The 17566-nt window shown below is 55.9% G+C and overlaps 6 protein-coding genes across 6 annotated transcripts; 3 read left to right on the top strand and 3 right to left on the bottom strand.

Moving 5' to 3' along the window:
• Positions 1–1158: 1158 nt before the first annotated feature.
• On the top strand, positions 1159–2582 carry E0L32_006852 (uncharacterized protein; the record flags this gene model as incomplete). Its single annotated transcript, XM_031141530.1, has 3 exons — positions 1159–1232; positions 1294–2326; positions 2391–2582. The coding sequence occupies 3 exons, from the start codon at positions 1159–1161 to the stop codon at positions 2580–2582; spliced, it is 1299 nt and encodes a 432-aa protein (XP_030994151.1).
• Positions 2583–2816: 234 nt separating this feature from the next.
• E0L32_006851 (uncharacterized protein) lies at positions 2817–3122 on the bottom strand (the record flags this gene model as incomplete). The annotated part of the gene is made up of 2 exons (XM_031141529.1): positions 2817–2966; positions 3015–3122. 2 exons carry the CDS (start codon positions 3120–3122, stop codon positions 2817–2819), a joined length of 258 nt encoding a protein of 85 aa, XP_030994150.1.
• A 643-nt stretch (positions 3123–3765) lies between these two features.
• E0L32_006850 (uncharacterized protein) lies at positions 3766–4447 on the top strand (the record flags this gene model as incomplete). The annotated part of the gene is made up of 2 exons (XM_031141528.1): positions 3766–3779; positions 3865–4447. The coding sequence occupies 2 exons, from the start codon at positions 3766–3768 to the stop codon at positions 4445–4447; spliced, it is 597 nt and encodes a 198-aa protein (XP_030994149.1).
• A 1058-nt stretch (positions 4448–5505) lies between these two features.
• On the bottom strand, positions 5506–6955 carry E0L32_006849 (uncharacterized protein; the record flags this gene model as incomplete). Its single annotated transcript, XM_031141527.1, has 5 exons — positions 5506–6154; positions 6205–6275; positions 6332–6516; positions 6569–6687; positions 6930–6955. 5 exons carry the CDS (start codon positions 6953–6955, stop codon positions 5506–5508), a joined length of 1050 nt encoding a protein of 349 aa, XP_030994148.1.
• A 1058-nt stretch (positions 6956–8013) lies between these two features.
• On the top strand, positions 8014–9190 carry E0L32_006848 (uncharacterized protein; the record flags this gene model as incomplete). Its single annotated transcript, XM_031141526.1, has 2 exons — positions 8014–8076; positions 8582–9190. The coding sequence occupies 2 exons, from the start codon at positions 8014–8016 to the stop codon at positions 9188–9190; spliced, it is 672 nt and encodes a 223-aa protein (XP_030994147.1).
• Positions 9191–11558: 2368 nt separating this feature from the next.
• Positions 11559–13467, bottom strand: E0L32_006847 (uncharacterized protein; the record flags this gene model as incomplete). Its single annotated transcript, XM_031141525.1, has 3 exons — positions 11559–11872; positions 11947–13090; positions 13171–13467. The coding sequence occupies 3 exons, from the start codon at positions 13465–13467 to the stop codon at positions 11559–11561; spliced, it is 1755 nt and encodes a 584-aa protein (XP_030994146.1).
• Between the last annotated feature and the right edge of the window lie 4099 nt (positions 13468–17566).

Raw genomic sequence — 17566 nt, 5'->3', positions numbered from 1 at the left:
CCTCCGCACAAGAAGCGCGTCAGTGCACGGGGAAAGAGTCCGGCCCTGGCATGCCGGCATCAATGTCGCCGATCACCTCAAAGCATGGGAGCTAATTCAGCCAGCAGCTAACACGACACTTCCAGTGCTCTAGGGTGCGCGCCATCTCCTCCTCTCTAGCTTCGTTTGCGATCGAACGCAGTTGGCGAGGCTAAATCAGGGCATGTGGGTATGAAATTGTGAGATGTGGCCAGCAGTGATGCTGACGGCCGTAGATTATGTGCTCTCATTGAAAATTGGGATCCTTTCAGGGTTTCTCTGTAGCTGCATCGCCTTCTTTCGATTTCTCATCTTGTTGGTTAACACGTTTTCTTGGTTGTGATTATGCAGGAGAGTATCCTCGTATCGAACAGAGGAAACCGTTATTATTTCCATCAACTTCGTGTGCCAGCTACGGGGTATTCTCGAGACGCAACTCGCGAACCAGCAAGGCAGGCTACTTCTGTGCGGCTCTAGATTCACCCATTGGATCTTGAGCGAATGGAGAGGAAGAAATGAAGTTATCGCCATATACATGGAGAAGCTGTTATGTTCGGCGATCAAGCCTTGAGGAGAAGGAGACTAACATGACATCCTGCATTAGGTCGGAGATGCTTCCCCGTGACAACACGATACCACCAATAACACCTTCCCAAATCCTAGCTAGATCCAATTCAAGCATTTGATGCAACGGCTTTACTGTCTCTAGCCATGCCATACCATACTTACAGGTGTAAATTTCGAGTTGGGTTTGTTTCTATAACATTGGTGTGATGTAGCACTCGCCAGCTGTGTTCAGCTGCCAGGCAAGCTTTCCATATATGCGCTTTGCTCCACATGAGCTATTGTTTGTGGGCCTCTGAACATCTCAGGGCTCGACAGGTCATCTCCTTGACTGCTAGTCATCTCGAATCAGCAGATTCTCTCCGTGGATGCTTCAGACAATGCTGGCATAATAGTGCGTACTATGGAACAGTCGCAGGGCTTGCCGGTACGCGGCCATAGCCGGAACAAATCCGCCACAAAAGGTCAGTTTGACCGCCTCCATCAATCCGTTGGTTTCATGCCTACGGAGTACCTAGATGGCCATTTGGCTTTCACACCCCGATGCTGCAGTGCATTATATACCCATTCTGAACCATGGCAGCACGTGCTGACGTCAAGACAGCAACACGACCACGGTCCTCTACTAAAGGACCTCTCGATGTTGACGAGTGAGTGGCACACCTCTTGCCTATCTTCTCGCCCTTTGCGTCTTGTCTCACACGACTGTAGCAACCCCTTGATGTCCCCGGTGTCTGCTTCGTCAGCAGCACGCCTGACGCCTTCCCAATCACCAAGCCGCGCAGGACGCGGCCCGGCATCTCCGCTACCGCGTTCCCAGGCAGCATCGCCGGCCCCTCCACGTGCGGCCGTCGCTCCGCCCAAGGACTTCTCCTATCTGTTGCGGCCGGAGGTCTACCACCCGCTCACCTCTCTGACCGTCCCCGCCGCCTTCCACAACTCCCCCCACCAGCCGAGCCCCGATGCGTCCATAGAGGACCTCCTGGCGAGGGGCCACTTCCGCGCCGCCGCCATCGCCGCGACCCACGCTCTCACGGGCACGGGCACGGGCACGGCGGCGGCCTCGCCGCCGGACCCGTCGGACCACGGCCGCATCTTGGGCCTGCTCTACACGCGGCTGGCGTGCCTGACGCTCGTCGACGCCACGGCCCTGGCGGCGCAGGAGGCGCGCGCGCTCGAGGACCTCGGCTCGGCCTACTACACGGACGAGGTGACGGGCGCGCACCTGGCGCCCTGGGAGCTGCGCGTGCTGCACGTGCGGCTGCAGTCGATCGGCTTCGGGGACCCGCGCCGCTCCGTCATGGGCTACTACGACCTCGCGCGCGAGGCGCGCGCGTCGCTGGCCGCCGCCGCGGCGCGGCACGACAACTCGGCCCGCGAGCTGTGGCGCGGCCGCCTGGGCGAGCTCGGCGTGCGGGTCGCCGGCGCGCTCGTGGAGATGGACGACCTGGCGGGCGCGGCGGCGCACCTCGCGTCGCTGCGGGACGCCGGCGACGGGCGCATGGCCATGGCGCGGGCGCTGCTGTGGCTGCACCTCGGCGACGTCGCGGCCGCGCGGCGGTGCGTGCCCGGGGGAGAAGGAGAGGCTGCGCATGGCAAGATAGTCGCGGCCCTCTGCGACATGGCCGACGGCGAGTATGCCAGCGCGCTCGAAGGGTGGAAGGAAGTCAAGGAGGAGGTGGACGACGAGATGGTCGGGGTGAACATGGCTGTGTGTCTCCTCTACGTAGGGAGACTAGAAGAGGTAAGGCCCCGGCGTCCATCGCTGGCGGATGGGGAGGCATCATCAGGCTGACAAATGCGTCCAGGGAAGGAAGGTCCTCGAGGAGCTGGTGGCGGCAGGGTACTCGTCACATACGCTCCTGTTCAATCTGACGACAGTGTACGAGCTCTGCACGGATCGCCCGAAGACCCTCAAGATGGACCTCGCTCAGAAGCTTGCCGACATGGAGCCTACGAACAAGGGTTGGGAGAAGACCAATGCGGATTTCAAGCTATGAAAAGATGTATCTATGCCGATGAGTAGTCTGCGTGGACATCTAGCAAGCTTCCGGGGGCGTTCAACGGCCAAGGGGCAAATGTAACGTCGCTCAACGGGGGCAGAGCGAGCTCAGCATCTTGAGAGACACAGTGGTCATCACACTCCGAGTAAAAGCATAACCCAAGTCTATTCCTACACATTCGTCCTATTCATTGCACACGGCTACTGTCCCCCCATCGACCTTCTTATCTCCTCAGCCGTGGTTGACATGCGAGACGGTGCCGTCCTCCTTGAGGTGGATGTTGAGGCGGTCGGGGTGGAAGTCCTTGGTGACCATCTGGCCCGGCTCGATGACGCGGGTTTGCTGGGGCAGGTCTCGCTTGGAGAAGTTCTGCGGCGGATACTACATCAGCAATTGTTCAAAAGCTGCAAATGGGGCAGAATAGCTTACGATCTCATCAGACGCCCCGTCGGACAGCTTCTTTCCGACCAGCTTGTTGGACCACTCCTCGGTCTTGTCACCGGATTTGGTGGTCACACCTGGGACGACGAGAGGCATGGTGAAGGGGTGTTTGTAGGTCTTGGTTTTTTGGCGAGGTTTCCACAAGAGCAATGCGAGTGCAGGTTCTATCGCTGCTGAGTTGTGTAAGAATTCAAAATCTCAAAAGACGATGGTGTTCGAGGGAGAGAAGAGGCAGACTTTTGATGCTTTGCTTCTATCCTAAAGTGCTCCGAGTAGATGATGACGTATCCCCCACCACAAGTGAACTCTCAGGTGGAAGCTGGAGGGTTCCGCCAACACCTGGCCCGCTAAACCTGCTCGGAAACCAGCTATCATTCCTGCTGAAACAGCAAAACAAACCGGTTACCGCCGGCGTGCCGCGTGATATGCGCTGACATCACTGCTATCGATGCGCTAGTCGCGATAAGATCCAGCCTCCCGCCAGTCGATCTTGGCGCAAGCTCAGCGCTGAGTTCTAGAATTTACCCCGCCAAATGCCCGTTATCGAACCAAAGGGTCAACTTTGGAGGGGCAGCATATTTTCCCCGTTGGATGTCAACGTCGCGATAAACCGTGCCGACGAAACGATCTCTCCAGACACTTCAATGTTGACACATCATTGATCACAATTGCCCCAATTCTGTCCCTGGAAGTTGGATACCCAATCTCTCACTGTCTATCCGCATCGAATCCGCCCAAAATGTTCAAAAAAGAGTAAGTATTGCCCTTGACCATCCGAGTCCGAATCCTCGAAATAGCCAAAGAAAACTAACCACCTCCTCTGTCCAACAAAAAACAGCATCCAAGCCGCGCCGAAGCAGAAGCTCAAGTCGTCCATCCAGCGCTCCCTGCGCCAGTCCCTGCTGACGACCTACCCCCTCCTCGCGCCGCACGCCGACGAGATCTTCCCCAAGAAGTCGTCGCTCGAGTCGGTCAAGCTGCCCGACCGGCAGACGCTCTACGTCGCCGACGGCGAGCCCCTCTTCGTCGAGATCCACCGCGACGAGCCCCTGATCCCGCACCTGCGCCTCGTCCACCGCTTCCCGCGGGGGTTCCCCACGGTCCGCATCGACCGCGGCGCCATCCGCTTCGTGCTCTCGGGCGCGACGCTCATGGCCCCCGGGCTGACGAGCCCCGGCGGCAGGCTGCCCCGGCCCCGGGAGATGCCCGACGGCGAGCAGGCCGCCGACGAGGAGGGCCACTGGAGCAGGGAGCTGCAGAAGGGGGAGCCGGTGGTCGTCATGGCCGAGGGCAAGGAGGAGGCCTGCGCCGTCGGCCTGCTGGTGGAGGGGACCAAGGAGGTCAAGGAGAAGGGCAAGGGGCCCGTCATCGAGGAGGCGCATTACCTGGGCGATGGGTTGTGGAAGCTGCCGATTGATTAAAGGGGGAGGTCTTGTTGTATTGATGAAACCAAGGTCTAATACTGAGGGGGGGGTTGTATGTGGTTGTAGCAGGGTGATGGACCTGTCAGGCAGACCAGCCGTGAAGTCTGTCCGTGGGAGAGGGACATTCGCTCTCGTATGGTCCGGGCACCATACCATCTTCCCTGATACACTCCCGGTATACGGTTTCCCTGTGGCGCCTAGGAAACCTCGAGATCAGATCATAGCCACTACTGTACATACTTGGGTCGCATAGCTGCAACATGGGCAAGCCAGTTGCGTAGAATACCACGACCAAACTACATGTACGCTCTATGCCGCTTCAGGGCAACGCACAGTCACAATAGCATTCACATGGCACATTTGGGGTCAACATCAGTAAATGCAAACAGTTTTATTCCGCGCAACAAAAATGCAAATCCCCTCCGCAAGACCGATGATACCTATCCCCCTTTGTTCCTCCACCCAAGCCCTTCCCTTCTCAGGGACATGAGACCGGTCCCTGTCCTCCGTACTTCCCTTCCGCGTCAAAAAAGTTCAAACAAGGCATACCAAGCAGCAGGCAAAACAGAACAGAACAGAACAGAACAGAACAAAAACAAAACAAAAGCCCGAGTCGTCATCGACCGAAGCGGCCGACCGTAAGCCACAATCTCATCCGAGTCCATCCTGTTTCCTCCTCGCGAAAGAACAAGCAACCATGGGAATCGAGAAAAGGCAAACAGTCAAGGTCAAGCAACGGGAATCAGGTCGTGCGTGATGATCAGTCCACCTTCAACGGCAGGCGATCCAGAAGACGCAAAAGACAGCTGTGGGGGTTGAACTGAATGCCGAGCATGCCGAGAATGAACTGGATACCCTTGCAAGAAAGAACAACAAGCCAAAGAACAGCAGACGTAAAATCACTAGGAGTCCTCCAGGTTAGCATCAAGAGAAGAAAAAGACAAACAGGCAAGCAGACTGCGCATCAAGTCGTCCGGGTTTCCGGTGGTCGAGGCGCGGTCCACGGTTAGCAGCAGGGGGGAAGTCGAGAGGGAGATTGGTTTTTGTTCATCGGCTTACTGAGGAAGGCGATGAAGGGCGGCAAGGCATAGGGCATCCTTGAAGTCGCTGTCGAGGTCTGGGAACGCCTCGCGCAAGACCGGGCGAGGGCAGTGGTCCAGGGTGAGCTGGACGAAGACATCACCCTTAACAGGGCGAATGCCATACTCCATCTCGGAGACACGAACCCAAGCCTCGGAAATGTCGACGATACGGCGCTTCTGACGGGCGTTGTAGTCCGCCGAAGGCAGCGTGCCGGTGCGCTCTGCGTGCATCGCAACAGCGCGAGCGTCGGCAAGCCAGCGCAACTGGAGCAGGTCATGAGCCTGCTTGATTTTGTCCGAGATGGACTGCACGCTCTCGTCGAATGCGTACGTATGAGCCATGGCGTACGCACCGATAAGCGTGCAAAAAGAGGCGTCTGCATCTCCATCCTGCAGGGTGGAGATGAGACAAAGGACCGACTTCAAGTCGAATTCCTCAGCAATGTCAACGCCGTCAGTACGCTCCTCCGTCCAAACGGGGCTGGTCAGCATGGACTTGAAGGGCAGAGAAGCATCCGTGAGAAGCTTCTTGGGCACCTCGATGTTGACCGGGCCAACCAGGTCGCCCGCGGTGGACTTGCCAACGCGGACCTGGACGGTGGGGCTGGCGAAGAAAGGTGAGCTGATGAAGGCCAGTGAGGTCCAGGTTGGGGATCTGGTTGAGAAACTTACCTCTGCAGACAATAAGCAAGGTAGGCAGCCGGGCTCACGAAGTCCTCGCGAGGGGTGTCCGCAGTAACGGGCTAAGTCATTTGTTAGAGACGAATCCTTGCATAGCAAGGTCGGGCTGAAGACTTACAACGCCCTTGACATCCAGCATAGGGACGTGGGTGTCCGTGCTATGGTTAGTGTCAGGTGGAGTTCCGGCGGCGGCGCCGCCATCACCCGGGTTGTCAACGCCGGTACCGTTGCAGACGGTGTGCTGAATGGCATCGGTCGCAACGGAGGACTGAGCGTCATGGTCGCCCTGTATAAGGGCGAGGTCTTTCCTGAGTTAGCTTGTGCCAATGGAGAAGAAGTGTAGAAGGCTTCATACCGTTGATGTCTTTGGCAGACATGATGTCGACTCCAGATGCCTTGGCAGTTGAAGATCGCTTGGCCGTGGAGGTTGTGGTTGAAGCTACAAGCTTAAAGGATGTGTGTGATACGAGAGAACTTTGAAGTTTGAAAAGATCGAAGACCTCAAAGATGAGAAGGATGTTGTTGAAGAAAAGAAGAAGAGAAAAAGTCTTGAAGATGTGGGAAGGAAAGGACCCTTTTATAGACTTCTGGGCAAGAGGATCTGAGTCTCGAAGGCAACCTGAATGCCGCCAGGTGCAATTGTAGAATGTAGTATGGGACAGTCCGCATTGTCGCGAGGCTGTACTCGATTAGAGGTCTAGATTCCAATGGCCTACAATGACACAGGGCCAATAGCTGGCATTTTGTGTATGGGATAGTTGTAAATAGAATGCGTGCGCCCCTATTCTCCCATTGCTCTTGTCGAATGCAGCGGCGGGATTGGCTATAATGGTGTCGGCAGGCACACCGAGCAAACATCTTCAAAACACGAATATCAAGTAATAAGGATAATGCAATTATCAGATGCAGATTGTGCAGTGTGAAGACTGAATAGCTTGAGGCTATTGTGCTGTGCACGACTTGCCACTAGCGGGGGGGTTTGGTCTGAATAGGGGGCAAGGCTATTGTTGCGCTTTGGCATTGCCCACTTGGGCTCATTGTGGTAATAAATTGACTTTGGCACTAGGCAAAGGGCACAGAAGGAACAGAGAGAGGAAAAATAGCAAGAGAAGAATAATAATGTACTCGTCAAGGTCATAGAACCTACCTCATTGAGGTTGCCGTATAGAACCCTCCGGCTCGGCTCGGAAGCGTGAGAGCCGGGGCGGACCAAGTAAGTGCACGGTGCACGACGGCTCCGTGGGCTCATTTAGTTGTTGAGTCCCTTAAGTCCGATGACTGAAGCTTCGAGGTTGAAAGTGGTCGCGCCAAGACACATTGATGTGGCACACCAGCCAAAGTCTGCCATGCTGCTGAGGGTTGTTCCATCTCCTCGCTTGGAGAGCTGACTGGATCATCTTGTAGTTGCCGTGAAATGTGGTGTAAAGAGTCAATGTACGGAGTACCTAGGTAGTCTTGAGTGCAAGTACAATGAGTGACGATGATGTTCAGAGCCGGTATGATTGGTTGCAGCCGCCCCAGGTCCACGCCGGTACCTGCAAGGGTGTGCTAGGTAGGGCCCTGTCGTTCCGTCCGCTGTGCTGTCCGAATGCGGGTCGAGTGAACTGCGTGATTGCCCCTGCTTGGCCCGGACAAGCGCACGCATGCTGCTAGCCAACCACGGGGCCCATAAAGACTGGACCAACAGAGAGGTAAGCCGCTCTCTCTCTGTTGTGCGGTGCCATCCCTCCTGCTCTTTCCCACACCACCCTCGCACCACGTCACGCATCTTTGCGCATCCCGCTTCCATCAGCTCTCACGATGGCGTCGCGTAAGATCTCCGTGCTCAAGCTGGTCGGCACCGTGTCTCTTGGGCTGCTGACGGTAAGTTGCCTCCTTTTCCTGTTGCTTTCACCTTGCGTGCGCCGGGCGTTGCTTGCGCCTGGAGAGGGAACTCTGGTGGGGGGAGCTGAGCTGGTAAAAGGCCGGTTCCCCGCAAACGCGGCCCAGCCTGGATGACCTCATGTCATGTGGGCCGCGGCGGCCAGTGTCGCCCGCCGACGATGCAGCGTTCCACGATAGGGCTTGCGTGCTCTTTGCAGCGGCTTGTTTTGTTGATGAAGCTGTGTGGTGGTCAGGCTTGAAGCTTGAGGGCGAAACAAGAGACACGCCGGCCGTGCCTGCCGTGGTGGCATCGTGAGAAACAAACACCCAACTAAGGAAGTCCCAGGCTGGGTCTGGGAGGGTAGGTGGCGTGGTCTAGGCTCAAGGAGTTGCAGGGGCAGCTCGTGGGCTTGGGGGATTCAAAGGCGGCGATGTGGAAGGAGTTGCTTTGACAGGAGTGTTTTGGGAAAGAAAGAGAACTGATCACCCCCATCCCATCTCCCAGGGCCTCTCCTACACCCTCTCGACCCTCACCGTCCCGACCCTCCTCACCCTGCCTTCCGCCGATACGGCATCCCGCGCCTTCCGCAACCTCGCCGATACCGCCAAGAGGCATCTCCGGGCCCTGGCCTCCGTCTCGGCCGGCGCCTTCATGCTGGCCTACATCCGGTCGCCCCGCGCCTACCGCCACCCGTACCTCCTCTACACCTCCCTGCTCGTCATCGGCTCCCGGCTCGTGACCAGCGACTTCGTCGCGCCCTACCTCTTCCTCGCGCCGAGAACCCCCGAGACGCACTCGTCGCCCTCGGCCGCTGCTGCTAGGAGACAACAGGCCAGGCAGGACCGGGCGGCCGCGCGCGCGGCCCGCATGGAGGCCAGCTACGAGGTCCTCGGAGACTCGCACAGCGAGGGTGCGGGCTCCGAGGACACCAACGAGGTGGAAGAGGAGGTCCGCATGAACGGCGAGGATGTGCGCGGCGAGGTGGAGGGCTTCTTGAAGAGGCAGGTCGTGCAGACTGCCATGACCGGTCTCGGTTTCTTGATGGCTGTTGTGGGCATCTGGGGTGACGGTGCCGTCCGGGTCTTCCAGAGCGAGACCTTCGTCATCGCTTGATCTATACATACGCGCCTTTTCACTGGAGAAGAGTCCACTGTGTGTCTGTTGACAAGTGCACGCAAGTTGGGCTTTGCTACAGTCCCTGCTTTTACCAAGACGGAAACTGTCAGAGGGAAGATTTGACCATTCGGAGTTCCACGGCGCCAGAGCTAGCATGAGTTGATATTCGAGAAACATCCACTCCATATTGCCTTTCGTTCTCACATCGGTCCATAGCTGAAAATGAATACACGGGAATACACCACTTCTTGCTCCGGTGGTTGTACTAGATCATGACCTTCTCGTAGATAACGACTACTTCTCTTGCGGCTCTATAGTGTATCCATGCATGACCAGATGGATCTTGCAAGGCGAACACTCTGGGGTGCTGTCCCACCATCTCATCTACAGACTGCAGTGATCGCAGACGTGCGCGTTGAGACTCGTCGTTGTATTCGATAACCGTGTCGTTGGCAAGAGGCGGGTTCTTGACCCAGTGCTGTTCCTTCGGGGTAAAGTTGTGCCAATGAATTATCCTATCCTTCTTCTTTCCTTTGCTCTGTTGTTGCTCCCTCTACTTGCTCTTGTTGTGGCGTCGAAACACTATGCTGGAAGGCACTCTTCTTGCGCTTTCCCGCTGCCGTCCTTACTCCTTGCCTTCGACGACCTCGACGAGTCGGAGCTCTGGCACAGCGGCCCCCAATGTTGCGGTGCCTCGCCAGCGCCGAGGCGCCCGTGAGGCCGAGGAAGAAGTAGGTCAGGATGCTGCGGAGGGCCCTCATGCAGGCGCAGACGATACCCGGGTTGATCTCGATGGTTGACCAGAGGGTGACAGTGAGTCACGAAGGCGTTAGAGTCCTGACTGTATCAAAAAGAAATCCCTTGAAGCAGCTTTATGATGTAAGATGGCTTTCTGAACTGGATCTATCGTAGAAACAAGCAGTTTGGCCCATCCATTTAGCCAAATACTATCTAACAATATCAGATTTCGTCTTGAATGGTTTAGGTGTCTCGAAAAGCATCGTTGCCTCTTTTCTCCTCGGTTCGTGGATGGCAGAAGGCGACATGAAGGGTTTGGTCGACTAGTCTGGCCTCGAAACGGTCAAGTCAGCACCCAAAAGGAATCGATACCGAATAGTGCGTGGGTTTGTGAAGTCGGATCCATGGCGTGCTGTGTATAGTCTCTGATAACTGCCCGTGGGACTTCTCGGCGACGCTCTAGTCGAGCTGTGAGGGTTGTGTCTTCATCTAAGCCAGTTTCGCACTCGGGATACCAGTCAGAAGCAACGACTTCTCCAGACGTTGGTGGTCGAAGCTAGCAAAAGGATCCTAGCTTTGTCGTCGATATGGTTATCTCGAACATAGGATAGGGAGAATCCAGCTCAGATCGACTCTCGTCCAACAGACCTGGTCTGTTTGGCTCGTGGTCGTGAATGAAGGATTGTTGGCGAGGGCAGGCCGGGAGGGTGCGGATCACAGAACTGCAAGTGTGTTGAACTATAATTACGGCCTGCTTGGATGTGTGTGTGTGTATTGATGGCTTTAAGTCGTACTCAAGGTCTGCAATCTGTGCGCTGCCCTCGACGAAGCTGTAGTCTACGACATGTAAGCTGGGTTCCCTGTTATGGTAGTTGAGCTGAATACTCACCCTTCTCCAGTGACAATCGAGATCTGAAATCTTGTCTCGTTGCGTGTATCTCGCGTTCGTCCACCGCAAACGGTAGCTGGCGGGTATAATCTGGTGGTGACTGAATCGGAGTAGGCGCTCATTTGCATGCTGTTGGCAAGAGGCTCTTATAGGATGGAGCGTCGGTTGGTTTGAGCGTTGAGTTGCTGTATCGGGGGATTCTGGCATCGATCCCATACTGGCCAAAAGGTGTGCTGTATGGTTTACCCGGAAGGCCTTTGTTGGGAAAGAGTCAATCGGGTGAGATGGCCGGGCTGAATATTTTGTACCAGGCAGTCAGGCTGAGCGAGAGTCTTGCTGAAATACAGGGCCTCTCTCATCCAGAGCCAGTGGTACCAAGCCGTATCATTTTCACTTCGAGTTTCGTCTGGTCAAGCTCTCAAGAGAAGTGATCTTGGTATTACTTTTATTATTTACGGTCTCCTGTGACCAAGTTGATGCGCTTTAAGCTCTGATGATAAAAGAGTGCAAGAGAGAAAAGACAAAACTCCTAAACACCGCCCAATGTTTCCTTTCCCATGATCATATGAAGATCTCATCCCACTTTCTAACATTCCTTCTAATGCGATTCCCATCTCGTACAATCATGAAACCCCCCTTTCCTTTCTATCACCACCAAAGACAGTTCTCTACTGGGAAAGTAGTAGTAAAAGGGAAATCTTTTAAAGAGAGAAAAAGAAAATAGACCACCACCACCATTTAGGCAGCGCCACCGGCACCCTGGAGGGCCTCGGTGTTGAGCCGCTTCCAGCGGGAGGCGAGGCCGATGACGAAGGCCAGGCCGGTGCCGGCGAGGACGAGGGCAAAGGTGACCTTGAGGCCGTCCATGTAGGCCAGCAGGATGCCCTGCAGGGAGGAGGCGGGGAAGACGTGGCGGATCTCGGTGGCGCCGGTCAGCACGACGGTCGAGGGGTCGACCTCGGGGGCGTACTTGACGACGCTCTTGAGGAGGGTGTTGAGGAAGGCGGACTGGGCGGCCGACACGAAGAAGGCACCGCCGACGGTTTGGAAGACTGTGGGGAGGGGGAGGAATGAATGTTAGTCATTGGTCTGGGTTAAGATTCTGTTTGGGGAGACAAGAACTTACACAGCAGGATAGCCGTCACCTCGGCCATGTCGACAGGGGTAGTAGTAGCCTGGATGATGATGATGGGGATCTGGAAGGCGAAGCCGAAGCCGAAGCCCGCGAGGATCTGGTAGCCGATCCACTTGCCGGTGCCCGTGCCGATGTCGAGGGTGTAGATGAGGCCGGTGCCGATGGTGGCCAGGGCGCTGCCTCCGGCGAGGAAGGGCACGGCGAGACCCGTCTTGGAGATGAGCGCGCCCGAGGAGACGGTAGCGACGGAGACGGCCAGGATCAGGGGCAGGTTGCGGACGCCGGACATGATGGGGCTCACGTCGTCGATGCTCTGGAAGTAGATGGGCAGGTAGTAGATGACGGCGAAGTAGGAGCCCGCGAAGAGCATGGCGAACAGCGACGAGACGATGACGGTGCGCTGGCGGACGAGGCGGGGCGCCATCATGGCGCGCTCGCCCTGCCACCACTCCCAGGCGGCGAAGGCGGCGAGGATGGCGACGAAGCCGACGAGGGTGCCGACGACCTCGGCGCTGCCCCAGGGCTTGGTCTGGCCGCCCCACTGCAGGGCCAGGAGGTAGGAGATGATGGCGCCCATGACGAGGGCGGTGCCGACGAGGTCCATCTGCAGGATCTTCTCGGCGAGGGGCGCCTCGACGGGCCGGGCCGCGGGCGGGGACGAGAAGAAGAAGACGAGGATGGCGATGGAGACGCCGCCGATGGGCAGGTTGATGTAGAAGCACCAGCGCCACGAGACCTTGTCGGTGAAGGCGCCGCCGACGAGCGGGCCGATGACGGCGGCGATGCCGTAGGCGGCGCCCACGATGCCCGTGAACATGGGCCGCTTCTGCGGCGTGGCGGCGAAGCCGATGATGGTGTAGCACCCGGAGCCGACGCCGGCGGCGCCGACGCCGGCGATGGCGCGGCCGACGATGAAGGCGGTCGAGTTGGGCGCCACGGCGCAGATCAGGGAGCCGAGCTCGAAGATGGCGATGGCCAGCAGGAAGGAGGCCTTGAGGTTGAAGTACTTGTACGCCTTGCCCCAGGTGGACTGGAAGCCGCCGACGCACATGAAGAAGGCGGAGCCGTACCACGAGACCAGGTCCAGGCCGTGGAACTCGTCGGTGATCTTGGGGATGGCGGTCGCGACGATGGTCTAGCGTTTTGACTCGTGTGTTAGTGGATGGCCTCATCGGCGCGCGCGAAGGCGCGTCTTGGATGGACAGAGAAACTTACCATATCCAGAGCGATGAGGAAGATGCTGAGAACGAGGGCCACGATGATGAATGCCAGGCGGATGCCCTGAGGATACTCCTCCTCGGTCTGCTGGCGGGCCGTGTCGCCCTCGCCATCGCTGCTGTTGCCGTCGGATTCCTTCTTCAGGTCGGCAGCTGGTCCCACGGGAGATGAGGCGCGAGGCGAAGCTCGAGGAGACTCGAGCTTTTCCAGGCGAGCCTCGTCGAGCGTGTTGGGGGTCGGTGCACGAGTAGTCTCGTCGCCGCTGAAGACGACGCTACTTCGGGTGGAAGTCATGGTGCTGGGGGTATCGTGGGTCAAGCTAACTGTCTGCTGAGCCTGTAACATTCAACTGAAGATAAGGTAAGACCAGGGAGATGGATAGAGGGACAAGTCAAAGCGATGAGACCCTCAAAGGAATACTCCAAGGCTTCTTTGAGCCCCTGGTATAAATGCTATACTTGATGGAGAACAAAACAGCAAGGGAAGATGCGGACCCTTGGAAGGCAAGGGTCATTATATAGATAACCGAGATGAGATGAGATTTAGAGATAACCATCTCCATGGGCGGGGGGCCAGGCAAGAGAGAGAAAGTGTCCGCAAGGCTGCCCGTCAAGCACGTCAATACCTACCTTAGCTACCTCCGTTTGTAATCCAAAAGTCCCTTTAACTCCGTAGGCTGTCGGAGTGGACGCGCTAACACGCATGCTTGGATGACAAGATGACCAAGCCAGGGCACGATGGAAGGGATCAGAGTGTGCTCATCGAGGCAGACTAACATTCTAAGCGTCACCAGTGACACGGATAGCCCATGCTTGACGCGGTGGAGGAGATGGGCAGGCCGGGGGTAAGAGAGGTGACAAGCCCGGCCGCCCGGGGCCTTGGGGCCAGCCATCTCTCGGTCAAACAGTCAGAGAAGGGGTGTGCAATCGACCCGGCCGGGATGCCTGGAGTGTGTGGAGACCGCAGAAACTGCCAAAAAGAGGCAGCGCAGTGATGGCCAGGGCCAATCGGAGACATTTCGAAGTTTACGTGTCTGAGTCTGAGTCGAGACAAGGGAAGCCGGCAGTAGGGCATGGACGTTAGGCTTAGCTCCGTAAGCAGGGCTTGAAGTCTCTCTGGTGTGGGATTGTGGGACACGGTAAACTTATTTTTTCTCTCTCTCTCTGCCGGCCGGACACACACTAGCGGCTCAACCTGGCGCGTTATCATGATGAATCAGACTGGGCAGGAGAATGGGAATGGGAATGCATGGGAATGGGGGGCCACACAAGGGAGTGAGTGGGTGGTGGTGGATGGGAATCCTACTAGTTAGTTACCTTACGTGCTATAATATCTTGTACAGTGGGGGCCACGGCTTCGTATGGCGTAAGGGGACTAATCGGGGGACATAACAGCAAGTCGTTTAGTTACCAAGTGTGTGAAGCAGTCAGCCCTACGCCTCGCTCACTGCTCCTCCTCCTCCCCCTGGACACCCAGACACCAGGCAGATCAAAACTGGAATCTTTGTCAGATCGGGTCCTCCGCCGAGACCACGGCGGAGTAGATTGGCGCGCTGTGCTCTGGCACCTGCGCTGCGCCCCGGTTTTATCGCAGTGAAGTTGCTCCGTCATTTGAAATCCGCCGCGCCCTTGACTCATCATTTTCCGCCTATTTCGACGCTAAGAAGCATGTTTTTTTTGCACATAACTCGACTGCTTCACTCGGTGGCATTACGCCGTGCCCCGACTGCGCGCTGTACGAGCAGCCCCGATCGTCCGTGTGAACCAATGTCCTGCGTGTGCGGTCGGTAGAGCCTGAGCAGCTCATCTGGGTGCAGACACCCTCTCTCTCACTCACTCATGTACATCCATGGCGATGCAGAACCGCCCCTGGCTCATCCGGCATGCATGAAACGTGTCGCCAGTGTTGCACAGCCAAGCCACCCGCGACGTAACGCTCTGGCACCGTGCTGATGTGGTGTCCGGTGTACCGAGCAGTCAGGACTAATCTAAGACGAGCTCCCAATCTCGAGTCCACGTTCTAGCTCTAGAGTCGGACCGGAGCAACACTTGCTTCGTAGTTTGGCTTCTACTAATACCCACCTCTCTCCAGACTATCGAGGTCGCTCGAGGATATCGGACGAAAACCTTGTTAGCTAGAATGAAAACTCAATACCGTAAAATCTCACTCCAGGGAACCTTGACCCAAGAAACCGACCCAGCGTTTGTCCAGATAACCCCTGTAATAGCCCATAACGTGGTTCTTTTTTTTTTCTTGGTGGATAGGCTCCTAGACAGTTCATTATATGGGGGTGAGATTTTACGGTCAACTGTCAGCGCTCAGAAAGGCAATAAAATGTGGTCTCAGTCTCTTTTGATTCTTGGCATCTCGTGCAAATAGACCACCCTGACTCCAAGCTACTGGGACTTTTTTTCGTCCCAACTGTTCGGTTCTTCCTCCGATGCCAGCCCTCCCCGTCCCAAGTCACTTAAGTCCGCCGATATAATGGAAACCCCGCTGCTTGAGACGCAGAAAGCTCTCTGACGAGAATAAAATATTCTTGGACGCAATCCGCCAGTACCACGCAACAAGCCACACTCTTGGTGAAGCGTAGCTGTGTCAATAGGGGTAGATGTCTCTCGTTACGCAAGCACGATTCCAACCCTCTCCACGGATGAACCCAAGATGAACAAAAGAAACATGATCTTCATATGATTCAGAGTAGTCGTGTTACCAATGAGACGCAAACCCGGTGTTCCGGCTCCTCTACCTTGGAGAGAGCGTACACCGGGTGGGCCAATACGACCGAGTGCTGATGCTACTAAACAGCTTGTCTTGTCACCTTGACTAAGAGCTAACTATTAGCTGGCCAACAGAGTGCTGACACGGTCCAAGGTCCTCTTGAATCATATTGTGGGCTTCGTGTGTCTGCTTGCTCAACACCCGAGCGGAAGAACAGGGCATCTAGTGTCGACTTCGAAGAAAGACCACACTTGGTCTGTACGGTGCTCCCAGCTAGAATCGAGGTTCGGACTCGGTAAACTTGACTGTACAAGTGATAAGCATGTCGGTAATGAAGCTAAATGTGACAAGCTTGGCCAAGAGGGTAATGACATTCGAGTCGCTTGTCACAGCCCATCGGGAATCGGAATCACTGAGCTTTGCCGGGTGCTGTTTCTCGGCCGCTTGCTTCGACAACATCTCCGCTGCCGTTGTCAAACTGTCGACACGGAGGGCGCCAGTGGGGACTTCAGTAGCGGTACCGGAGGAAACGTTGCCCGATCGTCTCGCTGACCCCTCCAGGACCACGAGGAACAAGTGCCACCTTCCTCCCCAGTAGGATTCTTGACTCCTGGCAGGCCGGCGGTGAGATCTTTGCGTATGGCGCCTTGAGAAAAGTACAGCGTGCCATGCAGCAGCTACTCTTCCTGTCGATCGGAGTCAATGAGATTCAAGAACAGTACAGGAGACAAGTGTATATCAAGTGAAATGTCTAGGTTTTCTCTCTTCTAAGCAAATTAGGCCCAGCTGTATACTAACACTAACTGCCGCTGTGTCTACTCCTGAACTCCATTACGTTCAAGCCTTCGCTAGTTGCTAAGGATCAGGATCCTTCCATATCCATTAGTGAGCCTGCTCTTTCTGGCCTCTGTAAAGCACCCTGAATCGAGGATCTAGTACACAGGTATAGTAACGATTTAGTAAACTCGCCGAGGCGGACTCTTGAGGCTAGCTTCCGTCATCTGAACTCCTGGCGACGAAAGTGGGTCACATAATTGTCGCCGAGATCAATGGCAGCCATCCTAGCTGACAAATCTACCAAACTAGGATGATCTTCACAAGACTTGGCGGCCCAGTGAATGGTGCTCACAAAACAGAGATAGAAGCGGAGGCAGTCGCAGAGGTAATGGCATGCGATACCTACACCGTGTCAAAGTCGCGATGCGACAAGCTGTTGCTGAATTACCAGAGAAGCGGTGTTAGGTGTTGGAAGGGCATAACCAATGCTGATGAGTTCTTGTCATGAGAACGGAATACTAATATTTGAACAATGGTCCCTGGTGCTTTTCTCTCTATGGATGACTTCCTGGGCCGATCCGGATAATTGCAAAGCTTTTATCAAGCCGGAGGGTATGTGTGGTATCAAGTGCTATCTCATAAATGCAGCTAGAGTGTAAACGGATGGATTAAGACAGCTTGCAAAGAGAACCTAACCGAATTCCCCTACTAGCACGTGTAAGTTCTGTGGTCCAGATGAAGCTGGTGCATCAACAGTTATACTCTACAGAGAATGACGAGTTCCCGTTGCAGCGAGACAGATTCAGTGACGGTACACAAAAAAACAACTGAGTGATCAGTCGGTGCGCGCTGCATGTTAAATTCCATGTATATAATATCAGCAACAAGAAGCAAA

The sequence above is a fragment of the Thyridium curvatum genome (assembly GCF_004353045.1).
Source record: "Thyridium curvatum strain D216 chromosome Unknown NODE_40_length_362384_cov_81.811220, whole genome shotgun sequence".
Classification (NCBI taxonomy): domain Eukaryota; kingdom Fungi; phylum Ascomycota; class Sordariomycetes; order Thyridiales; family Thyridiaceae; genus Thyridium; species Thyridium curvatum.
This window is presented reverse-complemented; position numbering and strand designations above follow the sequence as displayed.